The sequence below is a fragment of the Narcine bancroftii genome, chromosome 2 (genome assembly GCF_036971445.1).
Source record: "Narcine bancroftii isolate sNarBan1 chromosome 2, sNarBan1.hap1, whole genome shotgun sequence".
NCBI classification, from domain to species: domain Eukaryota; kingdom Metazoa; phylum Chordata; class Chondrichthyes; order Torpediniformes; family Narcinidae; genus Narcine; species Narcine bancroftii.
This window is the reverse complement of record NC_091470.1, coordinates 289,567,553-289,582,593: the sequence shown is the minus strand read 5'-3', so window position 1 is coordinate 289,582,593 and position 15,041 is coordinate 289,567,553. Positions and strand designations below refer to the sequence as shown.

Genomic DNA, 15,041 nt, shown 5'->3' with positions numbered 1-15,041 from the left:
GTGACATCTCTTTGGCTCTGAAATCTTTTTCAGATAATTGAGGATTTCAGAAATCTTTATTATCTGTAAAATTTCAAAGCCAAAATGACCTCATTTTGTCTCTGAAAACTTTTGGATAAATGAGGATATCTGAAAAAAATCAGAAATCCTCAGTTATCTGAAATTTTTTTGGAGCCGAACTGACGTCGCAGGTTAAAATCGTTTTGGGATTTTGGAAAAACCTCTGAGTAGATTTTCAAGTTGTTGGTGTTGGATTTATCTCGTTCAGGTTGTTTTTTTTGGTGAGAATTAAACATTATTTCATGTTTAAAAAGTCTTCCCTTGTTTAGAATAGACAAGATGGTTTGTTGTTTAAACACTATTACAAATGATTTGCTGTTGCTACTGGGCTGTTTTTTTAAAAAATGACCAGTTATCTGAAAATATAGTTTATCCAAAATAGGCCCGGTCCTGACTATTTTGAATAATTGGAGTAGTACTGTATTTTGCCATTCCTGCTATTTAATGGATCCTAAATTTACAAGCTCAAGAGCATAATACTGATGGTATTTCACATTAAAGCAGTGGTTCTCAGCCTTTTTCTTTCCATTCACATACCACTTTATTTCATAGGGGCTCTGTGATTAGTAAGGGATTGCTTAAGGTGGCATGTGGGTGGAAAGAAAAAGTTTGAAAACCTCTGTTTTAATGTACCTAATTGACTTGTTATGTGCGTGGTTTCATCACTCCAAAGGAAATGTGCCAATGACAATTTTTCTCAAACAAAATATTTCAGTAACAATTGGGTCTAGAGCAGCGATTCTCAACCTTCCCTTCTCACTCACATATCACCTTAAGCAATCGCTTACCAATCACATAGCACTTATGGCATAGGGATTACTTAAAGTGGTTCATGAGTAGAAAGAAAAAGGTTGAGAACCACTGCATTAAAGCATGAAAATGTTGATTCCAAACAGCCTAAGTTCACAGGATGGACAAGAGGCTCAGCCAGTGGAATCACAGCACCAGTAATCCAGGTTTAGTTCTGACTTTAGGTCTTGTCAGTGTGCCTCTCTGTGACCACCTGGGTGTCCTCCAGATGCTCTGGTTTCCTCACACATACCAAATTGGCCACTGTGAATTACCCCGAGCATGTAGCTGAGCGGTAGAATCTGGGGTAAGTTTGGAAGAGAACATGGGGAGAATTTTTTTTAAATAGAATTTAATGTTGATAGTTGGTGGAGACTCAATGGACCAAAGAGACTCTTGTGCTGTTAACTCCCTCTATTTCTGCATGATATTCTTACAACCAGAAATGAATTCAGAACTTTTTTACATTCAAATGGATTTCAAGCAATCTTCAACAGATCAGAGATGAAATGCCACATAGGTTAACCCTAGCTCGATTTAGATTATTTACAGTATCTGCCATTGATTGAAGTTCTCTGTGTTGGAATCAATCAATGCTCAAGCATTGGTTAGATATTAATGCAGAGGCTAAAAGCATCATTGATAGCCATTGTATGCAATGGGTTGGTTTGTGGGACAGGCAAAACAGCCTTATTGCAAATAATTCCTGACAATCTGTACCAAGCAAACATACTTCCTTTGTGTTTATACAACGTTAGCAATTCAAAAGGTATTTTTAAAGAAACATTTTTTTGTAGAGCATTAATAGAGCTTTCATGCTGGTAGAGTCTTCTCAGTGTAAACTGGCCTATAATCAAAAAATAAAAGCCTGCAAAAGGTTTGAGTAGCCTGGGAAAAAAATGAATAAATTGCATTTGAACTGCTTGCCTTTACAGATGGTAAAACAGTCTGAAGTTGCTACTGAAGTCTGAATGTCTTTCAGATTTACACAGAGCCATGGGTGATTCTGAAAAGACTTAGTTTACTTTTCACATCATTCTTTCTTATTATGTTAAAGATTCCCAGAGTGACTGTTTATTCATAAAGAGATGCCACACACACTGAACAAGCCAAGATTGGAGGCTCATGTTTTACAATGAATCTAAATTCAAAGGGATTACTTTGTATTCGCAGAACACATACCTAACAGTGAAGGTTGCCTATGTTCCTATCTCTAGCAAAATTGTTAGTATTAGCAAGAGTTCTTTCCTAGTGAGACCAAACTGAGTCAAGATCTTCTATAGAAGGTGAATTTTATATTAAATAATTTTAACTGCGTCATACAATGGTTTTGGTTCTTACTGTTTCAAAGAATGTTCTAGTTTTACAGCATCTGCCTCTGTCCTCAACAATATCTATCCACAACCAACAGCATTAAAGAGGTTATTTGGTAAACTAACTGTTCAGCAGCTAGGTCTGCATGGATTTCTCATCTTAACATGTAGCATAAACGAGTTCAAAAAATACTTCATAGGTTATAAAGCACTTGGGACATATTGAGGTCAGTCCTTTTTCCTTCTAAATATTTCTTTTCCAATAGATTAACAGCAAATTTAACTAAAGAATGATATTGAGAGATGTGCACATTTTTTAAACTTTAAAAAAATAATTAAGATATATAGCATGGTAACAGGCCCTTCTGGCCCATGAACATGTGCCCCCAAATGCACCAATTGATCTACAATCTTCATACGTTTTTGAAGGGCAAGGGGGAAATAGAGCACCAGGAGAAACCCATGCTTACATAGGGAGGGTGTACAAACGGCTTACAGACAGAAATGGATTCAAACCCGAGTCGCTGGTGCTGTAATAGCATTGCGCTAGCAGCTATGCAAATCTCCACCCTCTCCACTAATCATGCCATCCTGTTTTACTAACTGTTATATTTTTTCTAGGTTCACTGCAAGTGATGAATAAAACTAGAAGACTTATGGAGCAAGGGGGTGCGCATTTCACCAATGCCTTTGTGACAACTCCAATGTGCTGTCCTTCCCGCTCTTCAATGCTAACAGGAAAATACGTCCATAATCACAACACTTATACAAACAATGAGAATTGCTCATCGCCTTCCTGGCAGGCTATGCATGAACCACGGACATTTGCAGTGTACCTGAATAACACAGGCTACAGAACAGGTTTGTAAAATTATCTATTCCATTAGTTAGGAAATGTTGGGGTTTTTTCTGATTTAAAAATGTTGTACAGTATTACTTTTAGAGTAAAAACAAATAATGCATTTTAATGCATTGATCAATCAATCAATAAATAAAGAATTTATAATATGTGAAAACATTTAGAAACTATTACACAAAGTGATTACAATCCATCAGTTAAGTCCCATCCTTACACCAAATTCAATGCTGTAATGCAAGCTCTAGATAATTCTACCATCAATAACTTCATAATTCATCTTCAATGACAGTAACTTTGCATCTTTGTTCTTATTGATTTTGTTCAAGTTTATTATCATCTGATTGTATGAGTAAAACTCAATGAAATAGTGCTCTCCGGTCCTTGGTGCAAAAACATGCAAACACACAACCAGACATAACATAGATGCAGGCAAGCGATATATATATATATATCTATATATAGATATATATATAAATAAATATATATATAGAGTACGTCTATGCATACATACATATAAATATTGTTTAATAAATAGTAGAGTCTTGGAGGGTTAGTATGAGTAGTTCATTCGGCAGTCTCACTGCCCATGGGAAGAAGCTGTTTCTCAACCTGGTGGTTCTGGTTCTGATACTCCTGTATCCCTTTCCCGATGGGAGTAGCTTAAAAATGCTTGGGGGAGGGGGGAGGGGCTCTCAACGATTTTACAAACCGGGTAGATCATGTCGATGGGAGGGAGGGAGTCCCCAATGATCCTCTCTGCTGCTCTTATGGTCCTGTGAATTGACTTTCGATCCAATGCTTTATATTCTCATTATTACAATCTCATTATTAAATGTATCATAGGGCATTTTCATTTTTAGACCTAAAGAATAATCAATGGTTAACGTGAATACTCCAGAGGTGGGGTGGGGAAGAAGGGGAGGAGAGAGACAGAGAAAGAGGTACATAGTTATTCTATTTGTAACTGTCACACTTAAAGTTGATGCTTATTCTGTGCTTAATGATTTTCATGAACTATAGCTGATCTAAGGCACAATTTCTGTGATTTATCCTGTCACATATATTGTAACCTGAGAAGAACTGAACAAATTATCATGTTGCAACCTTCTGCTGTACGCTCAGATCTTATGAAATCCTGTTTTCTCAAATTATTTCAGCTCTTGTATGCTAAATCGTTCTCATCTGGACTTCCTGTACCTTCAGGAGTGTTTTGCCTTTTAACCTAGATAAGCTTGAAGTATCATAGTATTCAAGAAACCTGTGTAATTGATATAAATGTCAGAACCATTCTTACCTCCTTAAAATCCCACTTCAATCTTCAGAATCAATGTATTATCAACCTGATAGAGTATTTACTTTAGGATACCAGAAAAAGTTATTAAACATAAACCAGGCATGTGACTAGCTTGACATCATTATATATTTGAGCATAATGCCATTGTTAAAAAGTAATGAGGAAACACATTTTGCCAGAATGAGAAGTGTAGCAATGTTGAAATGCTGGCTTTTAGTTTTTCCTCTCATTATCTTCCACTAGTTTCCAGGGAGGGTTGAAATTCTGGGCTTCAAAAACTCATACTGTGGCAATAAAGCTAGGAAGACAACTCGAGGATCAAGCAGAATACCAAAGTGCAGCAGGCTTTGCCTTCATTGAGTCAATGCATCATTTGGTCATCTGAGGAAACATGTTTGAGGATCGTAATTTCAAACCTGGTACAAAGCTTGCAGCAGCGATTTTTTTTTCTCTCTCTCAGCAATACACACTTCTGATACACTGCACTGAATAGGTAGCTGTTGCTATTTCTGCTAAATCTCTAAATACACTGGCAATATATTCAAAAGATTGTCTGTTTCATATCTCAGCCGATCAATCCCAGCAATGTGCCCCTAATTACATTTGATCCTCTCAGACAGACATTCCATTAAGAGCTTTGTCACAGCAAGATATCAGATGGAAAGAGAAAAAGTTTAATTACATCCTCAAGGACTTCATACAAAAAGTAGAACAACCCTATTAACTTCCTCACCATGCCCTCTTCACTCTACTACCATTGGGGGAAAAGGTACAGGAGCCTAAAGACGAGCACTCAGCGGCACAAGGACAGCTTCTTCTCTGCTACCATCAGATACCTGAATGATCAATGAACCAAAGACACTGCCTTACTTTGACTTTTCATGCACTATTTTTATTGTTGTAAGGTGGTTTATATGAATATTTGGACTGTGATGGTACCATAAAACAACAAATTTAGTGATTTGATTATGATCATAAATTTTGATTTTGATTGGAAAATCCCTGGCTATTCAAACCGAGAAGGAGCATTCAGGATCCTATTGAGAAACTAGATAGAAATGATAGAAGGGGTTAATTTCCTTCTAAACTATTTACCTCAGAACTCATAGGAACGGGAGTGGAAGCAAAGGCATCCTAATCTTCCGGGCCTGCCTATGAAGGATGCACTGGCCAGTATTGGGTGCTAAGCTTAATAGTTGGCATGAAGAATTAATATTGGTGGTATTAGCAGTAAAGTTAATAGAGCTTTGGAATTTAAACAAAGCAACATTTACCGGGCAGCATTGTGAAAGAAGCAATTAGCATACGGCACACTGGTTAGTGCTCATTTAGCGTGCACTAGCACAGATGGTCCTCTGTGAAAAGCAGTTCAAATAAATTAACTTGACAACATACAAAGAAGATGCATTGTCAAGGATTATTTGCCTGACAGTAATGTCAGTAAAATTCTGCAAAACATGATGGGAACCAGCTGAAAGAAAGCATAGAGCATAGAACATTGGAGCAAAGGAACAGGCCATTTGGCCCATGTCTATGTGCAAAACATGATGTCCAATTCAATCTAATACATTGCTGATTTCATTTTATACAGAGCAATACATAATAGGTGGATAAATATTCACCTCAACTAAAACTACTGACAACATCACAAATGCTGCAAACGAATTAGAGTCTTTCTCTGCAATGATCTGGTGATTCAGTGATATTTTTCTTTTAATCCTAAAAACATTGTATCTCCAATATGCTGGACACTGTGTCCATATGGCTTCCAGTATATTTGGGTAGATATCTGAAAAGAAATCTGGGTTCTGTACTTGAAACAAATTAAGCACTCTTTTATTTTACAGTTTTGGGATTATTTGGTTAATCAGATCGGTTTTCCACGAGCAAACAGGTGGCTGGCTGTACTGAAATAAATACCTGATTTGCCCCTTCCCCTGCAGAGCTCTATTCCCATGCTAAGAACTCTCTCTTTTTCTGGTACCTCCAGCCCTCTTTTGAAGACAATGAATTACACATGGCAATTACTTTGATGGCATCACTGCAACCTTGCCTTCAGCCTACTCATTCAGTGAAAGCCTTATTTGTAGGCTGCTTTACTAATAAAGACATGGCTAAATCATTTCCCAGCAGGGATCACAGGAGCTGGAATAATGGCTGATATTTCACCGTAATTTACAGCCTTTCAGTTAAACCAAGGGCTGTTGGCACAGTTCCAAAGCAAATGTGATACAAGGATTTGATACAAGATCATGACAAGTTTACATGGCTGAAGTAAAGGAAAACTATTTCCCATTTAATTTTAGGACACAAATGCAAAAAGTGATGGGTAAAGGATTTTGGGAATATGTGGGATAAAATTTTGAATATAAAAATAATTTAGGATTTAGTCCTGATTTCTGGTAGGCATGGTGGAAACAGAAGAAATTAGGAATTGCAAGGTGGAATTGGAAAGGCAGGTAGGAGAATAATTTGGAGGGAAATTAAGAAATAGCCGAGGAATGGTACTGATTTGATTTCATTACAGAGACTTGGTGGGAATGTAATGGATCAAAAAACCTATTATTCTATATTTATTATTTGCATTAGATCAAAGGGAACTTGGTTTTGCAACATAGCATTTTATTGCTTTCCCTCCAGTTAAAAGTATCAGTGAGACAGTTTGCACATAGAATCCTGCACTAAAACACGACCCATTAGGAGCTCCTTGGAAAGCTTGTAGCTGCACCCTCACCACTGATCACTGGAAAGAGAATCAGACTTCAAAGGGGCCAGAAAAAAAAACTCATCAAAGCTTGAGGAGGGAGAGTAATGAATAAGAAGTATAATAATCTTCAGCATGTCTGGATACTCCTCCATGCAATCATTTCATCAAATCCATTACCACAAGCAGTTCTATTCCAATGCAAAGTGTGAGTCAGTTTGCAGCTTAGATATGTTTGTACAAAAAGACTGCAATCAATAATGCTGTTTACATTATCTATGGTTATTAATTTTGTTTGCAAAACACCTGTTATTGGACAGACCTTTTTGTTTGTATCTCCTTGTCTATCAAAGCCATTTAAGATCCCAGTATTTTTTGTGAGTATTCAAGTTCTGGAGGCATCCAACACCTCCAGTTTATCTCAGCAATGAAGGAAATGCGCAGTTTACGACTTAAGTTTGGCCCAAAAATCACGTATTTTCCATATATCCCATGTAAAAGTTGACCCACCTATTTTTGGCCCCAACCATCTGCCCATCTGAGCTCCTGACACCCCAACCGTGAAGCCCCGCCTCAACTGCCTGTCCATCCAAGCTCCCAATACCCCAACCGTGAACCCTTGCCTCTGCTGCCAGCCCACCAGAGCTCTTGATGACCTGACAATGAACCTTTGAATCGTCTGCCTGCCCACCAGAGCTCCTAATGCCCTGAATGTGAACCCTTACACTGGCTGCCCACCCACAGTAGCTCCTGATGCCGCATCTGTGAATCCTTGCACCTGCCACCTGCCCACAGGAACTCCTGACACCTCAACTGCGGATCCTCACCCCGGCCACTTGTCCACCGGGGCTCCCAATGGCCCAAATGCAGATCTTTGCCTCGGCCGCCCGGCCACCTGAGCTCCCAATGACCTTACCACAAACCCTCACCTTGGCCATCTGCCCGCCCATCCAAGCTCTCAATACTCCAACCATGAACCATTGCCTCTACCTCCAGCCCACTAGAGCTCCCAATGACCTGACAGTGAACCTTTGCCTCGGCCACCTACCCACCAGAGCCCCCAATGGCCAGAACGCGGTCTTACAACCAAGCCATGGCCATTGAGCTCTCTCATATTAACTTACAGTGGTCAAAAGTTGTATCTGTGTTAAAGTCAACCCCCCCTCCCAAAATTTGACCCAAAAAATTAGTCCCCAAAACTATTACACAAGTACATACAGTATGTCATAAAGTACTTGATAGAAGTTGAAGGGCCATCAGCCACATTAAGGTCCATTGTGCATGCAAATAACCCAGCTATTTCCCAATAAGTGCATTTCACCATGAAAAATGGGTGTTGTGAATCTATTTGCTAGGCTTGTATGTCACCTATCATTCATAGCCTCTTTATCTGTGCTATAGCCTTGATGCATTGTTGTTCTTTCCACAGCTGTTTAGTTGAAAGTTACTACCATTTCCAATTAATATCACAGATCTGCTTATAGCTCTACCTCAGTTTAATTATCCATGCTTTCAGCAAAAAAAAAACTAAGGCTCTATATTATTATGGAAAACACTTCCTCTGCTCTCCTTGGTTTTTTTAATCATTTGCCATCTAAACCCTAATCACATAAGAGCTTGTCCTCAACTATTGTGCTACTTCATCCTTTTAATCCTCCCTTCCAGCAAAACCTCATGTCTCTCAATTTAGTTGTATCCCAGGTATCAACCACAGTTTGTTCCCACAAGTCAAAGGAAATAATGTTTGCTGCCCAGCTTCTTAGCCATCTCAGAATCAGAATTTATTATCATGAACAAGTCATGAAATTCGGTGTTTTGTGGCAGCATCTTAGTGCAAATGTTCATATAATATCCATCTTACAACATTATTATTTAAAAAATAGTGCATGAAAAGTAAGACAGTGTCTTTGGTTCATTGATTATTCAGGAATCTGATGGGAGCGGGAAGAAGCTGTCCATGTGCCATTGAGTGCTCGTCTTTAGGCTCCTGTATCTTTTCCCCGGTGGCAGCAAAGTGAAAAGGGCATGGCTTGGGGGTCCTGGAGAAGAGGCTGCTTTTTTAAGACACCGCCTCATGTAGGTGTCCTCGATGGAGTGCTCTGTGATGTCACAGGCCGAATTAACCACCGTCTGGAGTTTATTCTTGTCCTGAAAGATAGCACCTTATACTAGGCACTGATCCAACCAGCCAAAATGCTCTCCATGCTACATCTGTCGAGGTTTACGAGAGTCTTCAATGACTGAATCTCCTCAGTCACCTACAAAGTATAGCCACTGGCGAGCCTTCTTGGTGATTGCATCAACGTGGAGGCTCCAGGATAGATCCTTAGAGATGTTGACACTCAGGAATTAGAAGTTCTTGACCTTCTCCACTACTGAGCCCTCAATGAGGACTGAATTGTGTTCCCCTGGCTTCCTCCTGAAGTCCACAATCATCTCATTGGTTTTGCTGATGTTGAGTGCAAGATTGTTGTCATTCAACGAGCTGATCTATCTCCCTCTTGTATGCTTCCTCATTGCCGTCTGTGATTCTGCTGTCAATTGTGATGTCATCACCAAACTTGTAGATAGCATTGGAATTGTGCCTGGCCACCTGGTCATGGGTGTATAATGAGTAGAGCAATGGGCTAACCACACAACCTTGGGGTACGCCGGTGTTGATAATCAGTGAGGAGAAGATATTGTTTTCAATTCATACTCTGTGGTTTTCCAATGTGAAAGTCAAGGATCCAGTTGCAGAGTGGGTACAGAGGCCTAGAATTTGTAGCTTGACCAGCACTGAGGGAATAATGGTATGGAAGGCTGAGCTGCAGTCGATGAAGAGCGGCCATATGTATGAGTTGTTGTTTTCGAGATGATCCAAAGCTGAATGGAGAGCCAGCAATATTGCATCTGCTGTGAAGCAATTGTGGCAATAGATGAATTGCAGCAGATCCAGATCTTTGCTTATGTACGTGTTAATTCTGTCCATGACCAGCCTCTGTTGCCAAATCTAACGATCACACTCAACTCATTTCTGTCTAAATGCCCACTGTTCTAATATCAGAAGTGAAATGTTACCTTTGAGCAATGACCCAGCTCACAACCTTGAACAAACTTCAGAGGTTCACCATGATGTCGTCCTATAGTCCATATTAAAAATTTATTCATCCACTACTGGTACATTATGGTTACTTTTGCAAAATGCACTGCTGCAATATACCGAGGCTTCTTCAACAGCATAATCTAAACCTTTGATATTGGAAGGTAAGGACAGCAGGTGCATGAGACTGCCACTGCTTCTAAGGTCCCCTCTCAGGTCACACAATAGCCTGACCTCACAATGTATCGCCATTCCTTCATTGTTGCTGAATCAAAACCTGGAGCTTCCTACCAAATGAGATTGTGAGAGCTCCTTCACCATAGGGACTACACATATTTATCAAATTCCCAAGCAAAATTAAAGATGGATGATAAATGTTGGCCTTGCCAACAAACTCTGCATCTGCGAGTAAATTAGCATTCATTTCTGTCCAATTTAGAATGTGTATGATCAAGCCAGTTACCCAGGTTTTGGCGTGCTCCTGGTATGGATGATGTTGTTCTTCTGACCATGTACATTAAAAGTCAGCGATTTTACCAAACTATCTTTGGTGAGTTATCCCTGCCCTTGTGGAACAAAATTTGCTTGCACTAGTTCTCATGAAATGAAGTAAAATTAAGAGTTCTGGAGGAAGATTTTCTTCAAAACTGATGCCTGTGGTTTTGAACATAAGAAATAGGAGGAAAAAGTAAGCCATCTGGCCTATTAAGCTTGCTCTAGCATTTAATCAGATCATGATTGATCTGGCCTTGAACTCAGCTCCACCTGCAGCCATTTCCCCATAATCCCTAATTCTCCTACAATGCAAAAAAATCCATCTAATTGACCATTCAATATATTTAATGAGGTAGCCTCAACCACTTCCTTGGGTAGAGAATTTCACAGATTCATTACACTCGAGAAAAAGAAGTTCCTCCTCATGTCCATCCTTAATCTATTCCCCTGAATCTTGAGTCTCTCTCCTAGTTCTATTCTCACCTACCAGTGGAAGTAACTTTCCTGCTTTTACCTTAATTATTCCTTTCATAATCTTACATTTCTATAAGACCCCATCTTATTCTTTTGAACTTGAGCAAGTATTATCTCTGGCAGCTCAATCTCTTTCAAAGGCTAACCCCCTCATTTCTGGAATTAATCTGGTGAATCTGCACTGCCTCCAAACTAGGATATATTTTCTCAAGTCAGGAGACCAGAACTGCATGCAATACTCCAAGTGCTGCCTCCCTGTCCTTACATTAAATCCCTCTAGCAATGAAGGACAATGTCACAGTTGCCTTCTTGATTTAATATTGCACCTGCAAACCAATCTTACGTAATTAATACACGTGCATCCCAGGTCCCTCTGCACAACAGCATGTTGTGATCTTTCACCATTTAAATAATAATCTAACTTCTATTTTTCCTTCCAAAGTGGAGGACCACACAATTACCAACATATAATGCTTGCTTTTGTCATTTGTTTCATTTTCCAAGTTTCTATCTGTTCAGCTACAGCAAATAAAAATTTCAGTGCATATTTACAATGTATATGGCAATAAGTTCATCATTATTATCATTGCACTCCATCTGCCAGACCCTTGTCCACTCATTCAACCTATATATATTTCTCTGTAGACTTTCTTCATTCTCTGCATAATTTGCTAATCTACTCAATTTAATGTCATCAGCAAACTTAAATATGCAGATATGCAAATATGCACTCAGTCACCTCTTCCAAATCATTAATGTATATTGTGTATAGTCGTGGACCCTGCACCAACCCCCGTGGCAATCCATTCGCCACTGATTGCCACCAGGACAACACTCATTTATCTCAACTCTTTGCCTTCTATTGGTTAACCAATTATCTATTAACACTAATACTCTACCACCAACTATAGGCACCCTGATCTCATCGATAAGACTTTTGTATAGCATCTTATTGAACACCTTCAGGAAATAGAAATTTACAAGTTAACTTCTATCACTCCTGCCTCTATTATAATTTCTGCCATATCATAGGCATTGTGAAGAAAACCCATTGATGCCTCGACTTCCTCAGGACTTTGTGGAGATTTGGAATGACTCCAGAAACCCTGGCAAATTTCTTCAGAGTATGGGATCCTATAACCACTGTATATATTCGCATATAGCGATAGTGATTGGCTGAGAGATGTAGCCACATCTACTGGCAGGTCATAAAGGGCTGCTTCTAACCAGACCCAGGTCAGTCTGGACTGGTTGACCTCAATGTACTATGCCTCAGCATCGACCGGCAGTCAGCTACTGCTCAGGGTGATTTCAGGCACTGGGTGAGGTGTTTCAAGGCATATCTGCAGTGTTCAGACCCCATCGTGGAGGAAGACTCTGACAAACTGCTAGTTCTAATGTCCATGGTGTCCACGAGAGTCTATGAAAACATCCAGGTCGCAACCTCCTACACAGCTGCCATGAATGTGCGGCCTGTGAATAAAGTGTATCCCAGGCACATGCTGGTGACCAGGAGACAACAGCCGGGTGAGTCTTACAGAGCCTATCTCCAGGCACTAAGGTTACTGGGTAGAACATGTGCGACCACTGACAAAACTGCGACCAGGATCACTGACAACCTCATACGGGATGCTTATGTGGCTAGAATTCGATCCAACAAAGTGAGGCAACGACTACTGGAGCATGAGGGAGACAGTCTAGTGGAGACCATACAAATCACTGAAACGATGGAGGCTTCAGCCCTAAGCATGGACGCCTACACACAGGGCTGGGCCCACCATTATGATGTGAGTAAATCGCCTGCTTTTTAACCCAGCCTCCCCACGCCCCGTCGATGGCCTTGCTGCCGATGACACACTACCTGACGCGGCCCCGAAGTGCTACTTCTGCAGGATGGAGAAACACAGCCGATCCCTGGGCCTGGTGTCAGAAGTGCCGAAAAAAACGGCCATTTTGCTAAAGTCTGCCAGACCAAAATGGGCGCCACAAAGCACAGTGCCTCGTGTGAGGCCCAACCACCTTTCCCAAATTCAAATTACTCATCCTCAGAACTCTCATCCAATGAGAGCGAGGAACCAATCACATGGTAACACTTGACGTCACGGCGCAAACACTGCGCACGGAAGGCGCTGCCCTCATAAGGCTCCAACCTCGCTGCTGTGATGGTGTTATCCAGCACGCAGCCACCGGCACCTGCTGCTGTGACGCTGCTCCCCAACTCGGCCCCTCTGCTCAATGGAACTTTCGTGCCAGCAGGCCCCAATGGACCACCTGCATCACGAGTGCAGCCACCTCTGCAGCTTGCCGCTGACTCTGACCGGATGTCACCACCTCCGCAGCTAACCGCTGATTTCAACCAGGTTCCTGTGTCGGCAGACCACGACGGCCCACCCAATCTGATGACATCACTGCAAAAGCGTAGCGCACATCAGGCCAAGGCACCATGACACTCCGCCCCTGCTCCAGTGACGCAAGGCTCCACCAGACGGCCCACCCCCAGCGACGTGTGATGTCATCACGCCAGCCTCCACAGTCACCAACACAGGCAGCAGCTCTGCTCCCTGCATCGTTTGCTGGATCAGTGACATTGAACCAAAGCCAACCGCATCCCCTAGCTAAGGCCATGGAAACCATGGAGGTGAACAGCCAATATGCTAACTGTCTCTTTGATTCCGATTCGAGAGCTTCATTCACCCAGACCTGGTCCAACAATGTGTGCTTGCAGTCCACCCGACGGATCAGAAGATTTCACTGGCCACAAGAGCCCACTCAGCAGGCATCAAGGGGTATTGTGTGGTGACCTTGCAAGTTCAGGGTATCAAATTTACAGGGTTTAAGTTGCTGGTCCTATCTCAACTATGTGTTCCTGTATTGTTGGGGTTGAATTTTCAGTGTCATTTTAAATCAGTTTCCCTGCATTATGGGGGTCCACACTCTCTGCTCTCTCTCTGCCACCACTCTACCCCGGAGGCCTCCTGCCAGTGACAGCCCAGCCCTGATCCTCCACTTATAGCCTTTCTACTCTCCGGATCGCTCCTCCCGCACTCTTCGCCAACCTCACCCCTGGCTGAAAACCGATTGCCACCAAAAGCTGCAGTACTGCTTCGGGGACAGGAAATTTATTAAAAGTGAGGTGCGCAGACTGCTGGACAAGGACATCATTGAGCCCAGCACAAGTCCCTGGAGGGTGCAGGTGGTAGTTATGAAGAATGGGGAGAAGCTGCGGATGGTGGTTGACTACAGCCAAACGGTCAACCGCTTTATGCTCTTGGACACTTGCCCTTTTTCACAAATCACGGATGTGGTGAATCAGATCGCCCAATACAGTGTGTTTTCCACCACCAACCTCCAATCAACCTACCACCAGTTCCCAATCTGCCCGGAGGACCGCCCTTTCACGGCTTTCGAAGCGAAGGGTAATGGGTAATAGTGGTACCTCAGTTGTGGAAATCCTGGAACAATAAATCTCTCTATGAAATAAACATTTACCTGGTGAACTTTATACATGTTAAATTCTGTGCACATTATAAGAATTGCCTGCATCCAGAGAACTTGGAAGAAGGAGAAATGAGATTGAACTGTGACCCAAAGAACTTTTCTTAAATTTACACACACATTACATACACGTGTGCTTAGAATTAATTTGGGTTAGTTAAATATAGTGTTAAGTTAAAGTTTGATTCCCTTTTCATGTTTAAAGTTGATTAAAAACAACTTTTGTTTTAAAAACTACTTGGTGAATATCTATTGCTGCTGGGTTTTGGGGTCCTTTGGGCTTATGCACAGTTGGTTTTCACATACAAGGTGAATAACTCATATAAATTCAGCCTTTAAAAGGTTTAAAAAAATCAGCAGATACTGCTAGATGCCAGTGAAATATAATGTGGATATCTTGACACTTTACAGAATTTGGAACATGAATGTTTGGGACAAAGACATTTTTTCCTTTACTTATCCCTGTGCTCCACAGT

At 41.1% G+C, this 15,041-nt stretch overlaps 1 protein-coding gene across 9 annotated transcripts in view; it reads left to right on the top strand.

Annotated features, from left to right (window-relative positions):
• sulf1 (sulfatase 1) overlaps positions 1–15,041 on the top strand; it is a 420,487-nt gene that overhangs the window by 257,002 nt on the left and 148,444 nt on the right. For 8 of the 9 annotated variants that reach the window (XM_069921287.1, XM_069921289.1, XM_069921288.1 and 5 more), the window contains one exon: positions 2,784–3,023. In XM_069921287.1, coding sequence (XP_069777388.1) covers positions 2,784–3,023 — 240 coding nt within the window. Of the gene's footprint in view, positions 1–2,783; positions 3,024–10,403; positions 10,652–15,041 lie in introns of those variants that run through there. The other variant, XM_069921291.1, reaches the window with a different exon arrangement.